Source organism: Neofelis nebulosa, chromosome 4 (assembly GCF_028018385.1).
Source record: "Neofelis nebulosa isolate mNeoNeb1 chromosome 4, mNeoNeb1.pri, whole genome shotgun sequence".
NCBI lineage: Eukaryota > Metazoa > Chordata > Mammalia > Carnivora > Felidae > Neofelis > Neofelis nebulosa.
The window spans coordinates 28,996,558-29,020,446 of record NC_080785.1 but is presented as its reverse complement, the minus strand read 5'-3'; the positions used below and the strand labels follow the sequence as shown (position 1 = coordinate 29,020,446).

General features: G+C 36.5%; 1 protein-coding gene across 2 annotated transcripts in view; it reads right to left on the bottom strand.

Annotated features, from left to right (window-relative positions):
* SLC13A1 (solute carrier family 13 member 1) overlaps positions 1–23,889 on the bottom strand; it is a 143,135-nt gene that overhangs the window by 94,138 nt on the left and 25,108 nt on the right. The window contains exons 3-6 of one of the 2 annotated variants that reach the window (XM_058724441.1): positions 16,673–16,809; positions 13,651–13,838; positions 12,982–13,039; positions 12,852–12,900 (exon numbers count right to left, since the gene is read on the bottom strand). In XM_058724441.1, the coding sequence (XP_058580424.1) occupies positions 12,852–12,900; positions 12,982–13,039; positions 13,651–13,838; positions 16,673–16,809 (432 nt within the window). The remainder of the gene's footprint in view (positions 1–12,851; positions 12,901–12,981; positions 13,040–13,650; positions 13,839–16,672; positions 16,810–23,889) is intronic. The other variant, XM_058724442.1, reaches the window with a different exon arrangement.

Here is a 23,889-nt window from a genome sequence, read left to right as displayed (position 1 = left end):
ATTAAGACACTGCAAAAAAAGAGAATTACAGACTAATATGTCCAATGAACATAGATGCAAAAATCCTCAATGAAACATTAGCAAACTGAATTCAACAATGCATAAAAAAATCATTCACCATGATCATGTGGGATTCATCCTGAGATGCAAGTGTGGTTCAACATTTGCAAATAAATCAATGTGATACATCACATCAATAAGAGAAAGAATAAGAACCACAAGATCATTTCAATAGATGCAAAAAAAAAAAAAAAAGCATTTAACAAAGTAGAACATTCATGACAAAAACTCTCAACAAAGTAGGTTTAGAGGGAACATACCTCAACATAATAAAGGCCACATATGAAAAACCCACAGCTAACATCATACTCAATGGTGAAAAACTGAGAACTTTTCCTTAAGGTCAGGAACAATGCCAGGATGTCCACTCTTAACCACTTTTATTCAACATAGTACTGGAAGTCCTAGCTGCAGCAATCTGACAACAAAAAGAAATAAAAGGCATCCAAAAGGTAAGACAAAAGTAAAGCTTTCACTGTTTTCAAATGACATGATATTATATATAGAAGACCCCAAAGACTTGACCAAAAATCTTTGGTAAATAGAATCGGTAAATGAATTAAGTCAGGTTTCAGGATACAAAATCAATATACAGAAATCCATTGTATTTCTGCACACTAATAATAAAACAGTAGAAGGAGAAATTAAGAAGGCAGTTCCATTTACAACTGCACCAAAAATAACAAAATACTTAGGAATAAACTTAGCCAAAGAGGTGAAAGACCTGTGCTCTGAAACTATAAAACATTGATGAAAGAAATTAAAGACAACAGAAACAAATAGAAAGATATTCTCTGCTCATGGATAGAACAAATACTGTTAAAATGTCCTTGATATAGAGGTTCCTCAAAAAGTTAAAAATAGATTTACCAAGGGCTCCTGGGTGGCTCAGTCAGTTAAGCGTACAACTTCAGTTCAGGTCATGATCTCACAGTTCATGGGTTCAAGCCCGGCATCAGGCTCTGTGCTGACAGCTTAGAGCCTGGAGCCTGCTTTGGAATCTGTGTCTCCCTCAATCTTTGCCCCTCCCCTGCTCATGTTCTGCCTCTCTCTGTCTCTTAAAAACGAACGTTAAATTTTTTAATTTAAAAAATAAAAAATAAAAAATAGAATTACCAAATGATCCAGTAATTCCACTAGTGGGTATTTACCCTCAAAATACAAAAACAGTAATTTGAAAAAAGATATGAACACCTATGTTTACTGCAGCATTATTTATAATAGCCAAATTATGGAAGCAACCAGTGTCCATCAATAGATGAATGGATAAATAAAATACGCACTATAAATAGAATATTACTCAGCCATAAAAAAGAATGAAATCTTGCCATTTGCAACAACGTGGATGGATCTAAAGGGTATAATGCTAAGTGAAATAAGTCAGTCAGAGGAAGACAAATATACAATTTCACTAATATGTGGAACTTAAACAAAACGAGCAAAGAAAAAAGAGACAAACCAAAAATCAGAGTCTTAACTATAGAGAACAAATTAACAGTCATCATAGGGTAGGTGGGTGGGGGCTGGGTAGAATAGGGGAAGGGGACTAAGAGTACACTTCTCATGATGAGCACCAAGAAATATATAGAGTTGTTGAATCACTATATGTACACTTGACACTAATATAACACTGTATGTGAATTATACTGGAATTAAAATAAATACAAAAAATAAACATAAAGGTTAAAAAAAAAAAAAAGAAAGCTGGCATTGCTACATTAGCATACAAATAAACTCTAAGACCGCAAAACATTACTATACACTGAGAGGAGCACTGCAAAGTGGTAAAAGCATTAATTAACCAGGAATATACAAACATTCTAAACTGGTAGGGACACAATAACATAATCTAAATAATCTAAAAATGTATATAAACTAAAATTGACAACACTATCAGAAGAAATAGACATATCCATATCCTAGAGGGGGATTTTAATACAACTGTTCCATTAATTGCTGGGTTAAATAGACAAAAAATTGGTTAGGTCACAGAAAATTTGAAAAACAACTAGCAAACTTGATCTAACAGACTTTTGGAAAATATTGCACCAGTAAGTTGAGAATATATAATTCTTTTAAGTGCAATGAAATATTTATCACAATTGACCATGTGCTTGTTCACAAATCTGCCTCAACAAGTTTAGAAGAACTGATGTCAGACTACAGTAAAATTAAGTTAGAAATTTTTAAAAAGTAGTTACAAAAGCCTCATTTATTTCAAATTTTAAAATACACTTCTAAGCAACTCATGAATGAAAGAATCTAGCATAATAGAAATCAGAAAACTCAAAGAACTGAAAAATATGTGGTATAGATAAATTAATAGAAGAAAATTCATCTCCTTAAATTGTTACTTTGAAAGAAAATAATAGCTCGAATTTCAAAATGTAAATATCTACTTTAAAAAGTAAAAGAACAGAATGAATGCAAAAATTAAGCAGACAGAACAAAATAATAGAGGAAACTAATAAATAAATTAGAACATACATAAATACGATTAAAGAGCCAAAGGTCAGTGCTTTGACAAGACTTGTAAGACAAATAAAATAGACATAGGCTTTTAAAAGATTATTTTAGCAAGTTTAAAAGCATAAGTAAAAATATTAGGAATGATAAAAGCTGTAACTAAAAGTACTTTAGAAATTAAATAGGTCTGGGGCGCCTGGGTGGCTCAGTCGGTTGGGCGGCCGACTACAGCTCAGGTCATGATCTTGCTGTCTGTGAGTTCGAGCCCCGCGTTGGGCTCTGTGCTGACAGCTCAGAGCCTAGAGCCTGCTTCTGATTCTGTGTCTCCCTCTCTCTCTGCCCCTCCCCTGCTTGCTCTCTGTCTCTCTCTCTCTCTCTCTCTCTCAAAAACAACAAACATTAAAAAGAAATTAAAAAAAAAAAAAGAAATTAAATAGGCCTTAGTGGAAATTGTAAACAACTATATGCCAGTATATTTGAGATGGAATGCATAAATTCCTAGAAAAATGCAACTAACTCAGGTAGAAATAGAAAATATAAACAATCCTAAAGCCAGGAAAGTAATAGAGCAATTTCTAAGTACATACACCTTCTGTTTTCTTTTTTTGCTGCTAGCTAGAGTAGAGAATGGATAGAGGGAGATGAGGCAGCTAATCTTACACCATGAGGTAGCAGTCAAGTGCTGAGAGGATGGCACAACTGGGACAGAAAGAATCAGGGCCATCATGATTGTGGAGCCACCATTTCAGCTTATTCCTATCTTGTTAAAACTATTGCTATTTTGGGTCTTTGTCGTGATGAAGAAGTAAGAGGTAGAAATACTGAAAAGAAAACAAGAGAATGATTAACACAACATTCTTGACTGTGGCTGTCTCAATAAGGGGAAGGATGTGATTGTGTGAGGAAAGGAGATGGAATCAGAGAAGGGCTCACAGAGATTTCTCAAATTAATTAAGCTGAGGTGTGAAAGATACCATTTTATGCATTTTCTTTAATTTTTTTCTGTTACATTTTATAAATACATGTGCGTGTAAAGTATTTCGTGATTAAATACATAAAAACGATTTGAGGACAAAATAAAATAAATGCACTCTTTTGTTAGGAAATACTATGGGAAGATGCATAGAAAAACATTTCTGAGGATTTTAAAAAAACAAACTACAGTATTAGAATAAATTATATAGGGGCGCCTGGGTGGCTCCGTCGGTTGAGCGCCGACTTCGGCTCAGGTCACGATCTCGCGGTCGGTGAGTTCGAGCCCCGCATCGGGCCCCTGTGCTGACAGCTCAGAGCCCGGAGCCTGTTTCAATTCTGTGTCTCCCTCTCTCTGACCCTCCCCCATTCATGCTCTGTCTCTCTCTGTCTCAAAAATAAATAAACGTTAAAAAAAAAAAAATTAAAAAAAAAAAAAAGAATAAATTATATAGCGTGGGAGGCTTATACAGTTAGAGGAAAGTACAGATGCTTCCAACATGGCTGAACTTATGTTATTTGCCAGATGATATTTCAATAACTTCAAATGTGAAGAACTGCATTTTGGTGATTCAAAAATGAAAGACATATGGGAGAAAAGATATTATCAACAATCATTCCTTTAACAACAAAGTGTTTTATGGAAACACAGCTAAGTCTAAATATCAGTGGAGCTAGGACTTTGGCGGCAATAAAAATTGAAATATGGAGTGAGGTCATGTTCACAGATTGCTTCTGTGATTCCTTTATCTTTTTTTTTTTTTTTTTTTTTTTTTTTAAGATAAGTGAATTTACCTCACTAACTGTTGCCACCTACTACCTTCTTTTATCAGAAAATACACCTGGTAGCACCTGGGTGGCTCAGTCAGTTAAACATCCCTCTTGGTTTTGGCTCAGTCATGATCTCAGGGCTTTGTGGGTTTGAGCCTCGCATTAGGCTCTGCGCTGGCAGTGTTGAGACTGCTTGGGATTCTCTCTCACTCCCTCTCTCTGCCCCTCTCCCCCACTGTGCTGTCTCTGTCTCTCAAAATACATAAATAAACTTAAAAAAAATACACCTGGTATAATTTCAGATGAATTAGGTTTTACCTGCTTGTCCGTACGCAGGCATTTACCTTCACTCTAGTCTAGACTGTTTGTGGAGGATACTGGATCTCTATTACATACCAGAAATTTAATCTTTTGTTCTCATATAAGAACACTGACAGTGAGGCATCCGAATTCTTGAATGAAATGTGTTGTCATAAAATGGATTAGTAAATAGAATAGTTATGATTTCTTTTAAAAGCTCAATTTGGGGGCGCCTGGGTGGCGCAGTCGGTTAAGCGTCCGACTTCAGCCAGGTCACGATCTCGCGGTCCGTGAGTTCGAGCCCCGCGTCAGGCTCTGGGCTGATGGCTCGGAGCCTAGAGCCTGTTTCCGATTCTGTGTCTCCCTCTCTCTCTGCCCCTCCCCCGTTCATGCTCTGTCTCTCTCTGTCCCAAAAATAAATAAAAAATGTTGAAAAAAAAAATTTAAAAAAAAAAAATAAAAAAAAAAAAAAAATAAAAGCTCAATTTGTATTCCCAGAGGCGTAGGAACTGCCACATTAAAAAAGACTAACTAGGGGTGCCTGGGTGGCTCAGTCGGTTGGGTGTTAGACTTGGCTCAGGTCATGATCTCATAGTTCGTTAGTTTGAGCCTCATATTGGGCTGCGTGCTGACAGCTCAGAGCCCGGAGCCTGCCTCAGATTCTGTGTCTCCCTCTCCCTCTGCCCCTCTCCCGCTCACACTCCATCTCTCTCTGTCTACAAAAATGAATAAATGTTTAAGAAAAAAAAAAGACAAAGTAGGGGCGCCTGGGTGGTTCAGTTGGTTATCTGTCCAACTTTGGCTCAGGTCATGATCTCACAGTTCATGAGCTTGAGCCTCGCGCTGGGCTTTGTGCTGACAGTGCACAGCCTGCTTGGGTTTCTCTGTCTCCCTCTCTCTATGCCGCTGCCCCCACCTCAAAAATAAATAAATGAACCTTTAAAAAAATTTTTAAAAAAACATGTGAAGTGCCTAAACTAGATAAATATCTAGATGCCAATCAACTGGATGGGAGGAATCCTTTCACTGTTAGTGTGTACATCAAGGTCACTTGATGTACACATATATTATTCCACAACTGGGGCACCTGGGTGGCTCAGTTGGTTGACTGTCTCTTTGTGGGATCAAGCCCACGCTGGGCTTTGTGCTGACGGTACCCAGCCTCCTTGGGATTCTCTCTCCTCTCTCTGCCCCAACCCCCACCCCCACCAGCTCGTACTCTCTCTCTCACATAATAAATAAACTTTAAAAAATCCCACAATTTTTTTCAACTTTATTGAGATATAATTGACAAAATTATAAAATAGTTAAAGTGTATAGTTGTGGTAATCTGACACATACATACATTATGAGAAGTAACCCCAACCCAGCCAATCAATATTTCTACCACCTCACACATCTATTTTTCTGTTGTTGTTGTTGTTGTTGTTGTTGTTGTTGTTTGAGACACTGAAACACCACCACCCTAACCAATCTCAATCATACAATAGTGTTAACCATAGTCACCATGTTTTACATTACATCCTTGGACCTAACTCATCTTATAGCCAAAAGTTTGCACCCTACCACTCAGCCCTTGACAACCACTTTTCTACTCTGTATGAATTTTACTTTGTTTTTTAGATTCCACATATAAATGATACCATGCAGTATTTGTATTTTTCTGTCTGCCTTATTTCACTTAGCATAATGTCCTCAAATTTCATCCATATTGTTGCAAATGGCAGGATTTCCTTCTCTCTCGTGGCTGAATAATATTCCATTGTATATACATACCACTTCTTTATCCATTCATCCATTGGTGGACAGTTAGGCTGTTTCCATATTGTGGCTATTGTGAATAATGCTGCAATGAACATAGGAGTGCAGATATCTCTCTGAGATCTTGTTTTCATTTCCTTTGGATATATATCCAGAAGTGGGATTTCTAGATAATATGGTAACTCCCTTTTTAATTTTTTGATGAACCTTTATATACTGTTTTCTACAATGACTGAACCAATTTACATTCCCACCAATAGTGCACAAGGGTTCCCTTTTCTCCACATCCTTGCAGACACTTGCTGTCTCCTGTCATTTTGATGGGGCTGTTATTCCTAAAGGGTATGTGGTGGTTTCTCTCCTTCTCTATCATCATCTCTCTGTAAACTACAGGATTTGTCTGGATGAGTGAAAGAAGACACCTACATTGTCAGGTGTCAGGTGAGGACTGAAGAGCTCTCATGAGTGGCTTTGCCACTCAGTTACACCTAGGCTTGAATGGAAGAGTAGTCAAGGAGAACACACTTTTGTTTCTATTTGATGTAGACACCAGATATTCTAGAATTGCTATCTTCCTGCTTGGCAGAACTAATGCCCCTAGACCATGATATTACGAACCATGCTTATTACAGTTAATATGGTTCTTTGAATTCTTGGGGAACATTAAACAGTGTTTTCTTTTAGAATTTGGTTTTCAATAATAAGGATTTTCACCCCCAAACTAAACACCTAATTAAAAAACAAGATTTAATTTGTTCAAGGAAATTTTCCCTTTGAACTCTTCCCTGTAGAGGATGATGAATTATATAAAATGAAAGGAAAACAATTATCTTAGACCTTTCATTAAAAGCAAACCGATTTTCCAATTCCTTTCATTCAAAGATGCCTGGACGTTTAGAAATTGAGCTAGTATAAAAATGTGGGTATCTCTTTGAATAATACTAGTGCTTGTGAAGAAGGGAAAAATCTAGCAACTTGATTCTTCTTTTGGTATGTAAAAATTGGTTTTCGGATACCTGGAACTCATTTCTGATAGAAATAATATGAGTGACGATGATTGGTTTCTCAGTTGCTCCCCTGGAACCTGACAAATAAATTTGACCATGTACTGTCAGTGTCCCTTTAGGATATTCCATTGTTTTTGTTCCTTTTTGCCTCAAAAAAAATATTGTAACTACTTTTAGAGTCATGCAGGATTTATAGGCTAATCACTTACCCACCACTTTTATTCTGGGCACAAGTAGGGAGCTCTGCTAATGTCTGGGTCATGGTCTATAATAAGAAGAGAACTTGGCAAGTCATGGAAAACATCTCCCTTTTAGGTATGCAGCATTGGTATATGTCTATTCTTTAATCAGCTCCTGGAATCAGAGGGGCTACTGAATATCTATCACCTTCAAAACTAACATGTAATCATTACTAGCAGTAGCAGCAGCAATGGCAAAATTATCATTATTATCATCTATGTCAGAAGTTTGCAGTTCTATCAACAAGAATTTTAGGGTTGATAAGTTTTAGTTCCAAACCTTTATATTCTTTCCACCAAAAAATGAAATTAATCCCCATGAATAGCCAAAGCAATTTTCTCTTTCCTGAGAAAGAAGAACAAAACTGAAGGTATCACACTTGCTGGTTTCAAACTATATTACTAAGCTATAGTAATCAAAACAGTCTGGAATTGGTATAAAAAGAGACACACACACCAACAGAACAGAATTGAAAGCCCAGAAATAAACCTTAATATATACAAGGAGCCAGCATTTGACAAGGAGCCAAGATACTTAGTGAAGAAAGGATAGCCTCTTCAATAAATGGTGTTGGGAAAACTGGATTACCACAGGCATACAAAATTGGACCCCTTTCTTGTGCTACTCATAAAAATTAGCTCAACAGTAACAAATCCCAGATAATCCAATTTAAAAATGAGAGGAACCGAATGGACATTTTTTCAAAGAAGACATACAAGTGGTCCAACAGGTGGATGAGAAGATACTCAATATCACTACCATCAGGGAAATGCAAATCAAAATCACAGTGAGTTATGACCTCATACCCAACAGAATGGCTGTTATTATAATAACATTATGCTAAGTGAAATAAGTCAGACAAAGACAATTATTGTATGTTATCATTTACACGTGGAATTGAAAAAAGTCTAATTCATAGAAACAGAGTGTAGAGTGTGGTCCTGGGGGCTGGGGTTGGGGAAATGAGATTTTGGTCAAAGGGTACAAACTTACAGTTATAAGATGAATAATTTCTCAGGACCTAATGTCCAGCATGATGGTTAAAATTAATAATACTTGCTATAGATTGGAAGTTGCTAAGAGAGTAGATCTTAAATGTTCTTACCACAAAAAAGAAATGGTAATTATGTAATGTGATGGAGATATTAACTATTGCAACGGTGATAATCATTCTGCAATATATAAATATATCATATCAACAGGTGCGCCTTAAATTTACCCAATGTGTTGGCTGAGTGAAGTATACTTATGTGTCAATTATATCTCAATTAAGCTGGAAAAAATGAAATTAATCTGACTCACGGTTTTATCTTTCAACCGTTATCAGTTTGCTTTTTTCTTGTTATAGTTTCTATACAGAATGAATTCTTTTAATCTAAGTATTATTGAGAAAAATATTACTGAATTTATTCCTTCACTCAGCAAATATTTACTACATGCTTACTCTATGGCAGTCACCTGTTCTAGATATTTGAAATATAAATAAGCATATGGAAAAAAATTAAATAAATAATTTCATTGGTATGAAGGTAATGCATGCTTTGGGAAAAGTAGGGCAGGTTCAAGGGTATTAGGAGGGATGTATTGGCCATAATGAAAATGGGTGATCAGGGTAGGCCTCATTAAGAAGATAATACTGGGGCGCCTGGGTGGCGCAGTCGGTTAAGCGTCCGACTTCAGCCAGGTCACGATCTCGCGGTCCGTGAGTTCGAGCCCCACGTCGGGCTCTGGGCTGATGGCTCGGAGCCTGGAGCCTGTTTCCGATTCTGTGTCTCCCTCTCTCTCTGCCCCTCCCCCGTTCATGCTCTGTCTCTCTCTGTCCCAAAAATAAATTAAAAAAAAAAAAAAAAAAAAAAGAAGATAATACTTGGGCAAATGTTAAATGTATATTTTAAATCAATATTATTATAATTACTAATGTAGAACTTATTTGGTGGTAATTCTTAATTTTCTTCTACTTACTGGGAACTTTCTGCTTGCTACACACTAAACTTTATATGGATTGGTGTGTGCTATTGCCTTTAAAGAGAAACATAATTCTAAAAAATGAAGTAAATATATAATTCTAAAATAAAGTAGGGTTATTGATCATCTTGGATTGATTTAATTATACTAGTAAACAGATTTTAATTAAATTTAAGAAAAATAATTTTTTACTGAACAAGTGATTCAAATGTACAAAATTGTAGTAATTTTCAGTAGAAATTAAATATTTTTTTTAAAATATGAACATGGCAAAATAGTGCAAATTTAAAAAAACCTAAGCCCTTCATTTTTTCCTCTTCTCTGAAATTTATTTTAAACCATTCCTTCTTTAAAGGAGCAATATTTGGATCTTTGATGACTTATAGTTCAAATTCAAAGCCAAACCATACAGCTATTTTAATTCAACAGAATGCCCTACCTGCTTCAAGAAGAAAATAGAAGAAAAAAAACATTATATAAATATTCTTTCCTTTTCATAACTAGACGAAGTAGATACAGAGTCTTCCACATAATCAATTAATGTTAAAGTAGCTAGTTTAAACCTGGCAAAGAATAGGTGCAATTTAGTACAAACTGAACAAAAAATATACAATATATCTATCTGTAATTGTTAAAAATCAAAACATATCTTAAGTGTGTATATAAAATAACACTTTCGTGTTATCTCTAACAAAGAATACTTTTGTAAAGTAAAAAGTTATCCTTTAATTTTTCTTTTGCATAAAGTTGAATTTTATACGTTGAGTTCTACAAAGACCACAGAAGCATTGTTCAAAGGCCTTGCTTGCTCTCTTCTCCCAAACTCAGAACTCAGTCTTTATTGCCCTAAATGTACCCACATTATCTTTACTTTTCTCCATTGAACACTTGTTCCTCCTGTGTCTGCATCTCAATTGGTGACATCAAGGCCTACATTTACCTAGTTTATTCTAGCAGAGACATCTTCTATGCTTTTCTCTCTCTTGTCCTCAAAGTCTGATTAATCAAAAAAGTCCAGTTAGGTTTGCACTCTCCACTCTTCAAATTGTTGCCATTGTAAGTTTCTCAATGGGCAGAATTTACCATGCTGCTCTCCAGTTTCAAAGATTCCCATTTCCCCTAACATAAACTCTAAACTCTTCTGCATTTAAAAAAATTTTTTAATTATTATTTTTTTAATGTTTATTTACTTTTGAGAGAGAGAGACAGAGACAGAGACAGAGCATGAGCAGGGGAGGCTCAGAAAGAGGGAGACACAGAATCTGAAGCAAGATCTGGGCTCTGAGCTGTCAGCACAGATCCCAACACGGGGGCTCCAACTCACAAACAATGAGATCATGACCTGAGCCGAAGTCTGACGCTTAAGGGACTGGGCCATCCACACGCCCCAAGAACAGCTATTTTTTAAAATATTTTTTTAAAAGTTTATTTATTTATTTTGAGAGAGGCAGAGAGAGCATGGGCAGGGAGGGGCAGAGACAGAGAGAGAGAGAGAGAGAGAGAGAGAGAGAGAGAGAGAGAGAGAGAGAAACAATCCCAAGCAGGCTCTGCAGGTTCAGCGCAGAGCCTGACGTGTGGCTCGAACTCACGAAACTGTGAGATCATGACCTGAGCAGGAATCAAGAGTCGGATGCTTAACCAGAATAGTCACCCAGGCGTCCCACAAACAGCTATTTTGAACATGGTTTGATCTATCTTCACATTTCACTTACCACAACTCATCCCTAGAACCTGCAGTGGAGAGGCTTCCTGAAAAAAGCCCGGTTCTCCACATATTTGGGTCTTTGAATTCACTGCATTCTCTAATTAGAATACCTCTTCTCTTTTCACTCATTCATTAATTGATGAAGATAAATATCTACTGAAAATGAGGCAATGAAGCGTGTCATGGAATTAAATGAACAAAGCAGACATAGTCCCGGCATGCATGGAGTCTGCATTCTGCTGATTGAACATGCTGTCTCCTTCCTGACTCAAATCTCGTTCCCTTGCACTCCACTCCTGCAACATCCCTGACTGAGCTGGTTGCTCTCCACTTCTGAACACTTAGCCCCTCTGTGCATGCTTCTGTTGTAGTAGTTATGTCACATGTCTTTTTTACGTCCCCCTTCCCCACTAGACTCTGAGCTGCACACAGTGGGGAGCAGGTCTTTTCATCGTTGGACCTTTCTATAATGCCTAGGACTGTGTTGGATGTCAAATCGATTCGAAGGGGCTTGATACTAAATTTCAGCATCATGCCAGAAAACTGGGTTTCTAAAGATGACCACGAGAAAGTTACTGAGTGCGAGCATATTTTTCTGTTTAGGATTGCCAGTTGTCATAATTTTTAAAGCTCATTTTTAATGTATTCTTCTGTGACATACTTTGCCTGCTATTGATTCTCTATGTTTTACAAGAATTACTTCTATCACTAAAAATGATAATGTTTTCATACATGTATATTCAGTTCTCATCTTTAAAACCCTTACTGTACACTGTAGCTAAAGGCTTAAAACTTAGCTTTGTTATTTGTCTCCACTTTACACAGAAATCACTCTTTCCTTAAAGATTTCTGTAAATAACAAGAGAGTTTTCTTTTTCCTACTGAGCTGCATGTGAATGCATTGCAGCCTGAGGAAGGAACATATGCCCCACTCTCCTATTCCTAGTACCATGGTTACTATAAAACTATTGCTATGCAGGATTACTTTTCAGTAGACTCAAGATCTATTGCTCCCAATACGACTCGGTATAGAATTTTTATATTGATTTATTCTGGGAAATGAATTCTGTGGGATAATTTACAAAAGTCTCCTTCCTTCCTTGAATAGCTAGAATGACTACGACTCCTCCATCTGTGTTTGACAGTAGCAATTCATAAATTCTGCATGGAATTTTTTAGTGGGAATACTAAAGATAACTGGATTGCAATTACACGAATAGTTGCTCTAAGTTTATAACCTGAAAGAAATGGGGAGAGTCCTAATGAAAATCAGGCTACCAAACCAGTAAGATTTTAATAAGAAGATTAAACAATATTCTGAGACTGGAATTATATTTCTTTGAACTACATATGCTACCTCCTATCACCACAAACTTAGTAAAAGGAGAAAATAATGATGCTAATTTTCAAAGCCTAAAATACTTTCGATCAGAATATTGATTTTAGTCTCTCCATGAGGGCTTATCAAACCATGTTGACTTAGGCAAGCAAAGTAATTTATAAACAAGGAAGCAAGTAGCAGATTTTAAAATGCATACATCTCTAACTGCACATCTAATATAATTTCACATATAATTATTTAGAAAGAATCACATTTAATGTACCTTTTCCAGCTCCATATTGCTTGAATTTTTCCCTGCATCATTACTGTATCTGCAAAATAAATCGACCCCGTTTATAATTTTATTAAAATGTAATTTAGAAAATCCTAATCAAAATGTCAATATTCTTTACCCTGGAACCGGTACTGTCTTCTCTTTCCTCTCGTTTGTTTCGTGTTCATTAACACTTTCTGCAAAACATTAAATAGAAGAAAAATACTTTAAAGGGTTTTCTGTGTGTGCAGGTGTGTGTGTGTGTGTGTGTGTGTGTGTGTGTGTGTGTGTGTAAAGATGGAAGCATTACTAGAAACTGGAACTAAATTCACCTACTGACATAACATTCATCTTAATAAAGTATTTTATAAATACAAATATTGCCCCAACAGTTTTCACTCTATCAGGGAAATTTATCAGAGCCAGAAATAACCACAGCCAAATGCAATACTCTTTCCAAATAGAATGTAGGAATGAAAGATTCCCAATATTATGCAGGAATGTCAATTCAGTATGAAAGTAGACCTGGGGTCTCCTGAGAGAGAGAGACAGAGAAAGATTTCCATCAGACTGGCTGGAGGATAGAAAGGGCATTCTTCCTCTTTTTTTCCAGAGAATGTAGATTTGACCATTAACTGAAGGTAAAATCTTCGAGTAATGTCATTCCTTTGTATAAATACAGAAAGGGGAAGGCTAAATTCACATCATGCAGGTATGGACAGTCAATAAAATATAAGCCAGAATTCTTGAGTTTATGCCTATTGCCCAAATGATTAGACCCCACTGCAGCTGTAACAACATGTGATACCATCAATTTCCAGTCCATGGTTGGTTGATCCACTGAAATAAGTCATCTGAGTGGCCTCGACCTCTGCTTCAGCACTGATGATTTGCTGTGCCACGGCCTCCACGATGGGCATCACCATGGCAGCAGTTGAGGTGTTGCTAAGCCACATAGATAAAAAGGCGGTACTGCTCATGAACCCCAATGTCAGCCTGAAATGAGAGGGCTTTTAGTATGAACTGTGCTCTTCAGCTTAACTAGCTCTGTATTATTTAACTGTCAAGGTTGCTGTTTTTGACTTGGGAATTTTTTTCAAAACACACTTAAGTTAAGGTTCCTCTCAGATGACGACCCCTGAGGATGGCCATAGCCAGACAGGAACCAAAGTGGCACATAGAAGAGTGGAGTTTTTATGAGATTTGTCTCCCTGGAAACCATAAGAATCTTCTCTTGAAACAGAAAAAAAATGATTAAATGTATAACCGAACTGCAAGTCAGTAGATGGTATAACAGCTTATAATATTATACCAATATTTTTTTTTATTTTTTATTTTTTAAATTTTTTTTTTCAACGTTTTTGATTTATTTTTGGGACAGAGAGAGACAGAGCATGAACGGGGGAGGGGCAGAGAGAGAGGGAGACACAGAATCGGAAACAGGCTCCAGGCTCTGAGCCATCAGCCCAGAGCCTGACGCGGGGCTCGAACTCACGGACCGCGAGATCGTGACCTGGCTGAAGTCGGACGCTTAACCGACGGCGCCACCCAGGCGCCCCTATTATACCAATATTTGAATGCCCTTTGCAGATGACGCTTACCTTCAAATACTAGTAAGAGGAAATGTAATCAATTTTTGAGTTTAGGATCCCTTATTCTTTCTCTTATCTTTTGATCTCATCTCTGTTTATTAGTCTGTGTGCCAGGGAAGCACGAGGGCAAGGATAAAAATTAATATTTTTAAATCTGCTTTTTGTTATTGACTACTTGGCTCAATACATGGTAGATAAAGGAAATGGTTAAAATTACTAGCTAAAATGAGGTTTCAGAATTTTCTATAGATTCTATTATTTATGCTTTCTTGAATTTAACATTCCTACCTGTGGTCAAGAACTGGATATATTATTTTCTCTTCTCTTATATTTAGAGCAGTCTTCTCCCTTAAAAATAACACACCTAAGACTTCTAGGATTTGAAACTGTATCTATAAGCTTTCAAAGTCACACCTGGGGGAAAAAATATGATCTCCTTTGAGTAGGAGATCCCAAAAAATCATTCAGAAGCACATCTTTCCATATAAAGCCATTTATAAAATTCTGTGACTCCCTTAAAAGTAGATCCACAAGTGGGGCGCCTGGGTGGCCCAGTGGGTTGAGCGTCCCACCTAGCTCAGGTCATGATCTCACAGTTCATGAGTTCGAGCCCCACGTCGGGCTCTGTGCTGACAGCTTGGAGCCTGGAGCCTGCTTTGCATTCTGTGTCTCTTTCTCTCTGTCTCTGCTCCTTCCCTGCTCACATGCTGTCTCTCTCTCAAAAATAAATAAAGATTAAAAAAAAAAAAAAAAGTAGATCCACAAGAAAAATTCCACACTGTAAGTTTCCACTTCAGATCAGGTGAACAATTTTTACATGTAAAACAAAATAGAACTCTTTAGATATCTGTTTAAATAAGACAAGATTCCTAATAAAAGCAAACTAGAAATACCTTTAACTTAAGGCTCTGACAAGACCTGAAATATTCCTATAAAAGAAGATGGTGATCAGATAAATCTTTAGTGTAGTGAAAATGCCTTAAATTGCAAAGCCACTTCATGATATAATGGACAGGACTCTTGCTTCACTGTGCGGTTCACTCCCCTATTCCCTGTGTTCGGTGAGAAGGTGATCAAGGAAAAGAGACAGTATCTGTAGCATCCCAAGAGCTGTGGAACACCATTTCATTTTAGGAGGGAAATTACCTTAATACATACATGTCATAAAAATTTTAAGTAATAAACATTTAAAAAATTTGACTCATCTGAGTTATTTTCTGTATTCAACAACACTCTTTTACTCATAAATGGTAAACACAGATATGGATGCACTCTAGAATGAATTATGCAACATAATTCAATAAAATTTTCTTATTTTCAAAGAAAAATGAGAAGGGAAGAACCACCTAAGGCTTTAAAGCTTAATGCTTAGGCAAATGTTAAATGTGTATTTTAAAATCAGTATTATTATAATTTCTAATTTAGAACTTTTTGGGGGTAATTTTACTGGGAACTTTCTGCTTACTACACACTAAACTTTATAAGGACTGGTATATATGTTACTGCCTTTAGAGAGAAACATATAATTTCTCATATGCAAGTGATTATGACACTGAAAATATATTTTTTAGCTCACATCTATGTTCTTAACAAGAGCTAGAATTAAAACTACAATAGCCAATTAATTTAATGGAAAAAAGCATTCATTTCAGTGGGGGAAAGCATTCAGTGGGGGAAAATCAGTCAACTGAGCGATTTCACATTCTGTAGATGAAACTTCTTAATTGATCGTTTCACTTTGCAACAGTTCATTTAAAAAGAAAAATGTTCACCTTGGAATTTTTCTGCACACATTTGTATTTTGTCAGTAATGTCTTTGTCTTTGGTTCTTAACATCTTCCCTGATGATCAAGGATGCTCTTGAGCAAGTCTTGAATGGGTAATTAGCCAAAAAACGAGATAGGACTGAAATCTACTCTGAAGCCTATCAATCTTGTCTGTTGAGGTTCAAGGCTCCTCTCAGCTTCGCCTCTTAATGTGCATGAAAGGTGAGAGAGTTGTGTGCACTTACTCCAATCTCCCTGTAATTAGACCTGCTGTGAAGGGAAAGTTGTTGTTTCCTCCTCCAACTCAAGTACACTTTACATCCCTTTCATATTTGCAGAGGAAAAAAAAAAGGCATGAATTATACTGTGATACGAATGAATGCCTGGACACGTATTACTTATTTAGTTATTTGCTCTGCATAAAAATGATCTGTTTGGAATGTAAACCTGGAACAGTAAATGGGGTACTTACCATGCTGGGTTCACACCCACTGTCATCACCATTCTCAGAGCGATCCTTTTGTGCAAATTCCATTTTTCTATTGATGTTGCTAAGCAGATGACTCCAATTAGCAGTAGATGAAAATCTTTGAAATAAGCAGATGCCACCTGAAATTATAGTTAAGCCCATGATCATTTATTTATGTTGGTGGGGGGAAAATGAGATTGCCCGAGAAAGAAATTTTGCTTTCTCTTAACTTTGCTGCTCTTAGCTGTGACCTTCAAACTACTTAATCTTTCTATTTGGTTAAGAAAAATGTAGATGCATTAGAATACAAATTTGAAGAAAGTTCTATATTCTTACCCAGAAATAGTAGTGTTAAGGAAGAATATATACAAAAAAAAAAAAAAAAAAAAAAAGAAAGAAAAGAAAAGGGAACCCAAGATACTGGGTTTTTATTTACTTTTATTTTTTTATTTTTAATGTTTATTTATTTATTTTGAGGGGGGAGGGAGAACGAGTAGGGGAAGGGTAGAGAGAGTGGAAGGGAGAGAATCCCAATCAGGCTCCACACTTAGCATGGAGCCCGATGAGGAGCTCCAGGCATGGCTCTATCTCACGACCACAAGATCATGACCTGAACCAATATCAAGAGTTGGATGCTCAGCTGACTGAGCCACACAGGTGCTCCATACTGGGTTTTTAAATAACTGTGTAACATCAGGAAACTGCCTCCAATGTCTTAATTTTTCCTCCTCTCAGCTGGGGTTAATCGAATTATGCTGCTATGGTAGAATGACAATGACTGTGATTTGGGAAAGTCCAAGTTAAGTCTCCAACTTGCCAGTGTCATCGATACTATCCATTATGCCATAATTTCAGTGTCACTTCTTAATACTTTGAATGGTTTTACCTTCAAAATCATTTGCTATAAAATAAATACTCTTCAATAGGAGCCAACATTTTAAACCATTTTTAGCTAACACCATTGAGAGATTAGTAGAGTGTACAGACACTTTGGGTCCACCTATTTACCAAAGAATGCTCTGAGGTATGTTAGGTACATAATCTTTTTCTCAAACAGCAGCAACAACACAAAGATGTTGTGGTCAAATAAGTTTAGAAACCAGAGAGTTTTGAAATACTAGCATTTTCTTTCCCGTAGATCTCCTCAAAACCTTTAAATACTATATTTATAATATTTAAACATTAAATTTTATAAATAATATAAACATTATATTATATATTTATATTAAGTATACCTTTAATATATATTGCCACTCCCAGAGTTCCATATACAACATATTTCTCAACTTATCTAACCACAGAAAACTTACTTTTAAATTCTTAGGTGCTGTACCTCATGAGACTGATATTCAACAGACCTGACTTTAGGACCCGCTTGGTTAAACTGAATCACAAGGCTGTGCAGACAAGAGAGGATTATAAGAGGAAATATCCCTAAGGCACCTGAGTGGCTCAGTCAGTTAAGTGTCTGACTCTTGATTTCAGTTCAGGTCATGATCTCACCATATGTGAGATCAATCCCCACAGCAGGCTCTGCGCAGACAGCGTGGAGCTTGCTTAGGATTTCTCTCTCTCCCTCTCTCTGCCCCTCTTCCACTTGCACACTCTCTCTCAAAATAAATAAATAAACATTTAAAAAGAAAAAAGAAATATCCCTTAAAAATATCTGTTAGAAGGAATGGAAGAGTTGGAAAATAACTATTCTAATATGAAACCACAAAGGAACAGAAAAATCAGTCTTCATGATGATTTTGCTATTAAAATTTTTTAAATGTTTATTTATTCTTGACACAGAGAGAGAGAGAGATAGAGAGAGAGAGAGACAGAACATTAGTGGGGGAGGGGCAGAGAGAGAGGGAGACACAGAATCCAAAGCAGGGTCCAGGCTTTGAGCTGTCAGCACAGAGCCCGATGTGGGGCTCGAACCCACGAACCAGGAGATCATGACCTGAGCTGAAGTTGGACACTCAACTGACTGAGCCAAACAGGTGCCCTTATTTTGATATTTTAAGTTGTACCTGCACTTTTAGCATAACCCACCAAGTCTGGCTTGGTTTCAAAACAAAATAAAAATTAGCCTTGGGATTAAAAGTGGACAAGTGGATCTCTTCTTTATGTTTTGTGAAAAGTTAGTTTATTATGTTTTCAAAGTTTATATGTACCTCTTTGCGTTTTGTAGTAATTGCAAAATAGAAAATAATTATATCAATTTCCTTATTTCATTTATTAATTACTCTAACATTGGACAAGAGTTTACTATGCACCAAAACTGTTATATGAACAGGGAAGGCAAGAATAAATGTCTGACATGTTTTTCCCTCTTCACACCTCTTAGAAAAACACCAGTTTTTCTAAACAGATTTTACTATTTTTCTGTATTGTGGAGCCCTGTTTATTTCCTTTATAGCACATCACATCATGTAGTTTGTTTGCCTGCTTGTTACATGTCTTCTGTATTACACTATACATTCTAAGAGGACCAGGAATCTGTTTTGCTAGTCATTGCATATTTGGCACCTAGTACAATTCTGGTACAGAGTAAGAGCTCAGTAAATAATATTGGATGAGTGAGAGAGGGAGGAAGGGAATCCACGTATAAGCTACACTCTCTGAGCTCCTAAATCCCAATTGTCTACCCTCTCTTCCCAAACTTCTAACCTCTTAACTCTCTCAGTCCTTACACTCAGTATAAGTATTCTTTCAATTTATTAATTTACTAGTGTTTACAACCTGACAAACCATTTTTTTCCCTTCCTGGGTCTATCTCTGCCTGTCTGAATTTTTCTTCTTGGCTTACTTTCAAAATTACTCTTCCTCTACCTTTTTTTAAATGTTGGTACTCTATAAGGTTTGTCTCCAGTCTTCTTGTTTTGTACCCCTGATTATTGAATCTTACAGATTCAATTTCTAACTCTATGTGACTAAAATCATGTTTGGCACATAGTAGGCATTCAATACATATTTGTCGAATTAATGCTGATGACACTAAGGTGTTTGTGCCCAAACAGGTAAGTCTTCTGTGTTCCAGACTGGTGTATCCAGCTGGACATTTCCATTTGAATTTCCTATAAATATCTAAAAACTCAGCATATGCCTTTTTGTGGCAAATGAAACTTCCATCTACTTAGTTGTCCAAGTTAGAAACCTAAGGGTCAGCTCTGATTCCTTTCTCATTTCCAATAAGTGCGTCTTAGTCACTAAGTCCTATTATTTCCAGTTCCCCCGTATACTTTAAATTGTCCACTTTGTTCTATTCAAACCTTATTACTACTCAAACCTTTCATTGAGCTCCTTACTGCTTCTCACATGGTTACTGTTTGATCTTTTTCTAATCCAGCCCTCACCATTGTCACAATTACTTCTCTAAAGTATAAATCTAATCACATCATTGTGCCTCCTATACTCCTTCAGTGGACCCCATGTGTTTTAAGACCAAAATCCAACCTTCTCAACACGTCTTGTAAGACTCTTCATCATTTAGTCCCATTTCACCTTTCCAGCTTAGTCTTTCAGTGCTCTCTGCCAACTTCTCCTTATGTGTGAAACTCTCCAATCACAGAAATGCTTTAACACTCGGCTGTCATTTAACCTGGAATGACTCTATTCTCTTATTTTGGTTACCCATAATTTTCCTTCATGGATGAAATCAGATGTCAATTCTAAGATGCCTTTCCTGACTACCCTAAACGTGGTTGGATGCCGCTTCCTTTTGTGAGAGCACATCTTAATGCACGTGATAATTTTGTTTTTTACTTTATTATCCCCTTTATTAGACTAGATATATTTTGAAGGCAGAGATGTGTCTTATTGATCATTGCATTTATGGATTTAGGACATTCATGGCACATATTGGCACTCAATAGATACTGAATTAATAAGTCCCTAGACTCAAGAAGCTTACAGGTTACTAGGTGAGAAAAACAAGGTAACAAAGATGGCAGTAAAGTATCACAGGTGCATGGAAAATATTTCTTCAAGCTATAGCTGAGGCTCAAAGAGTAAATGACCACCTTTTTCTAGGGGAATTGGGAAACTCTTCTTACAGTACCTGATATTCAAATTGATTATGGGAAGATAAATAGACATTTGAGTTTTTCTCTGCTCTTATGTCTTTTGCAGTTTTGCTCATGAAAATAAACCCTACTTACACTATTCCATCAGTCTGAGAATTCTCTGAAAAAATAAATGCAGAATTATTTTAAAAATCACCATGTATTTAAAGAAATACATAGAAGTGAGCCATTACTAGTAAATTATTGAACACAGAAGGAAGTCCAAGACCGTAAGATACTCTTGTATTTCTCTTTAGATTATGTCAACAGTTGGCAGACTTTGTCTGTAAAAGGTCAGATAATAAATGTGAATTTGTGAGCCTCATTGTTTGTACTGCAACTACTCAACTTGTCTGTAGCACAAAAGTAGCCAGAGACTGTAAATGAATAACCATGGCTTTGTGTGTTTCCAATAAAACTTAAAAAACATTTTTTTAAATGTTTATTTATTTTTTGAGAGAGAGATTGACAGAGTGTGAGCAGGGGAGGGGCAGAGAGAGAGAGGAAGACACACAATCTGAGGCAGGCTCCAGGCTCTGAGCTGTCAGCACAGATGTGGGGCCCGAACTCACGAACCACAAGATCATGACCTGAGCTGAAGTCAAAGGCTCAACCGACTGAGGAGCAACCCAGGTGCTCCTCCAGTAAAACTTTAACTTAAAAATTGGGTAGCAGGCTGAATTTGGCCCTCAGACTCATAGTTTTCCAGTCTCTTAATAGACTCTGTAAACAAAAAAAATGGCCTGCAGCCCAATTGTCTAAATGCAAATAATTATACACCTAAGGAGGAATTCTCACATTCTTTTGTTTTCCATTGTATTACCCATTCTTTGGGTTTCATCACAGTATATTTGTAGCACATTAGTCACGAGTATATGTGTTTGTTTATAGCCCATGTGTATAGGAGGTAATAGGAGAAAATGCTACTGGTCTGTGAATGACACTGGTAAATATAACTATTTTTGAGGCAAAATAAGCATGTCAAATAAAACTCTAATGAAATTTGAAATCTGTTTTTAAGATCAAGGTAGTCATATCTCTGTCTCAAAGTGGGATTTCACCAAAACACATGCACTTTTGCTATCAGAGCATGTGGGTTCTCTCTTAGCTATAAAATTTACCAGTTCACAAGCTTCCTACAAGTCAGTATACTTACCCATAAAAGTTCAAGTTTATTTATGCTTTGTTGCTAAATCCAATGGTCAATTTCCAGTTTTCACATTAATTGACCTATTAGATTTGACATGTTTGATCACTGCCTCATCCTTAAAACATTTCCAGGATCCCACACTCTCCTGGTCTTCCTCCTACCTCAATAACCCATCCTCATTCTTCTTTGCAAATTCTTTTTCTTCTTATCAATCCCTTAATGTTGTAGTTCTCCAATTAGTCAGTTCTTTGTTATCTTTGTTTGTTTTTTATCTTCACTCATTCTCTAAACGATCTCATCAACTTTTAGAGCTTTCAGTATCATGTATATGCTGATAATTCTCAAACCTGTATCTCCAGCTCAGCTCTCTCTCATGAACTCTGGGCCCATTTGTATTTAACTGCCTATTTAACACCTTCACTTATATATCAAACAGTTATTTCATTGTTAGTGTCCAACTTTGTATTCCTGGTGTCAGCCTCTCTTGTGCAACAAGCCTACTCTGCCCATGGTTTTCCCCATTTCAGTTGATGGCAACTCCAATTTTCCAGCTGCCAGGTCAAAAAGTTCTGAGGCATCCTTGAATTCTTTCTTTCTATCATATGCTCTATCAAATCATACAGGAAATTTTGTTGGTTTTATCTTAAAAATACATTAACAATATATTCAATATCCCTATTACTATCCCTTGTCTGAATTAACCATGGCCTCTCAACTGCATTATTGCAATAACCTGCTACCTGTTTCCTTCTTTCTGCCTTGTTTCTCAGCATAGCAGGTCTAAATTATCCTTTTAAATAAAAGCCAAATTGATCATGCCACTCCTCTGCTCAAAATTCTCTAGAGAGTCTCATTCTCATTTCATTAAAATGTTACTTATGTTGGCCTACTTTGGCCCTAGATGGTCTAGTCCCTCTACACATTATCTCCCTGACATCATCTTCTATCATTTTCTCCTTCACTCACTTTGCTCTAATCACCCTTCGGACCTATTCCTGCCTTGAGGTCTTTGTGGGGACTGTATGGCCTTCAGTGACGGCTGTTCCCCAGATATCCACATGACTAACTCCCTCATCTCCTGTAAGTCTTTGTTCAGGTATTGACACCTCATTGAGTCTACTCTGATGATCCTGTTTAAAACTGCAACCCTCTCTAGACCTTTATTATCCTGTTGCTTTTTTCCATAGCACCAATTACCTTCTAACTCACTGTGATTTACCTATGCATTAAGGTATATTGTTTATTGTCTCTTTTCTCCTATGAAGACAGGGACTTTTGTCTGTATTTACTCATTAATGTATTCCCAAGATCCTGGCAGAGTCCTAGCACATAAATATTTATTGCACGACTGACCTAAATATATAACATCTGCATATACATATGAGTATCTTCATATTTATATCTATAAAATTTATATATAAACACTTTTTCCATGACGATAATAATAATAATGATATTTGTTTTGGAATATATAATTCAGCACCCTAAATATTTAGCATTTCAGATTTTATTCAATAGATATGAGAGAAATTCAAAATTTGTTGACATTATTTAATACAATAAGGTGCTCAGTAAGATACAGATATTTAGCATTGACTTAATAAATGCATAACATAAGATTAAAACTATTGTGGCCAAAGAGAAGGATGTGTAAGGCTCTGAACTTAGACAAGGGTATTAAAGACACATTAGTCTCCATGGCAAAGTTGAGATTCCAAATCCTTCAGAAGGGCTGGTATGATATTTAACACCTTTAACTGTGGATATTAAAACTCATAAGAATAATTGATGCCTAGTATCTATCACTGTTTCACATTTTTATTTGATTTGATTATTATAACCACCTCTGGATTATGAGAAAAAAAGAGTTGCTAAGGGACATGATCAGGACCATACAAGTAATTAGTGGTGAATATCAGGTTTTAAGCTCAGGTCTTCTGAATAAATCTCTAGCCCTTTCCCCATAACTTTGGTCAGATATTTCCTAGTAAAATTCCAGTTGCCCTTTCTGGAAAGAG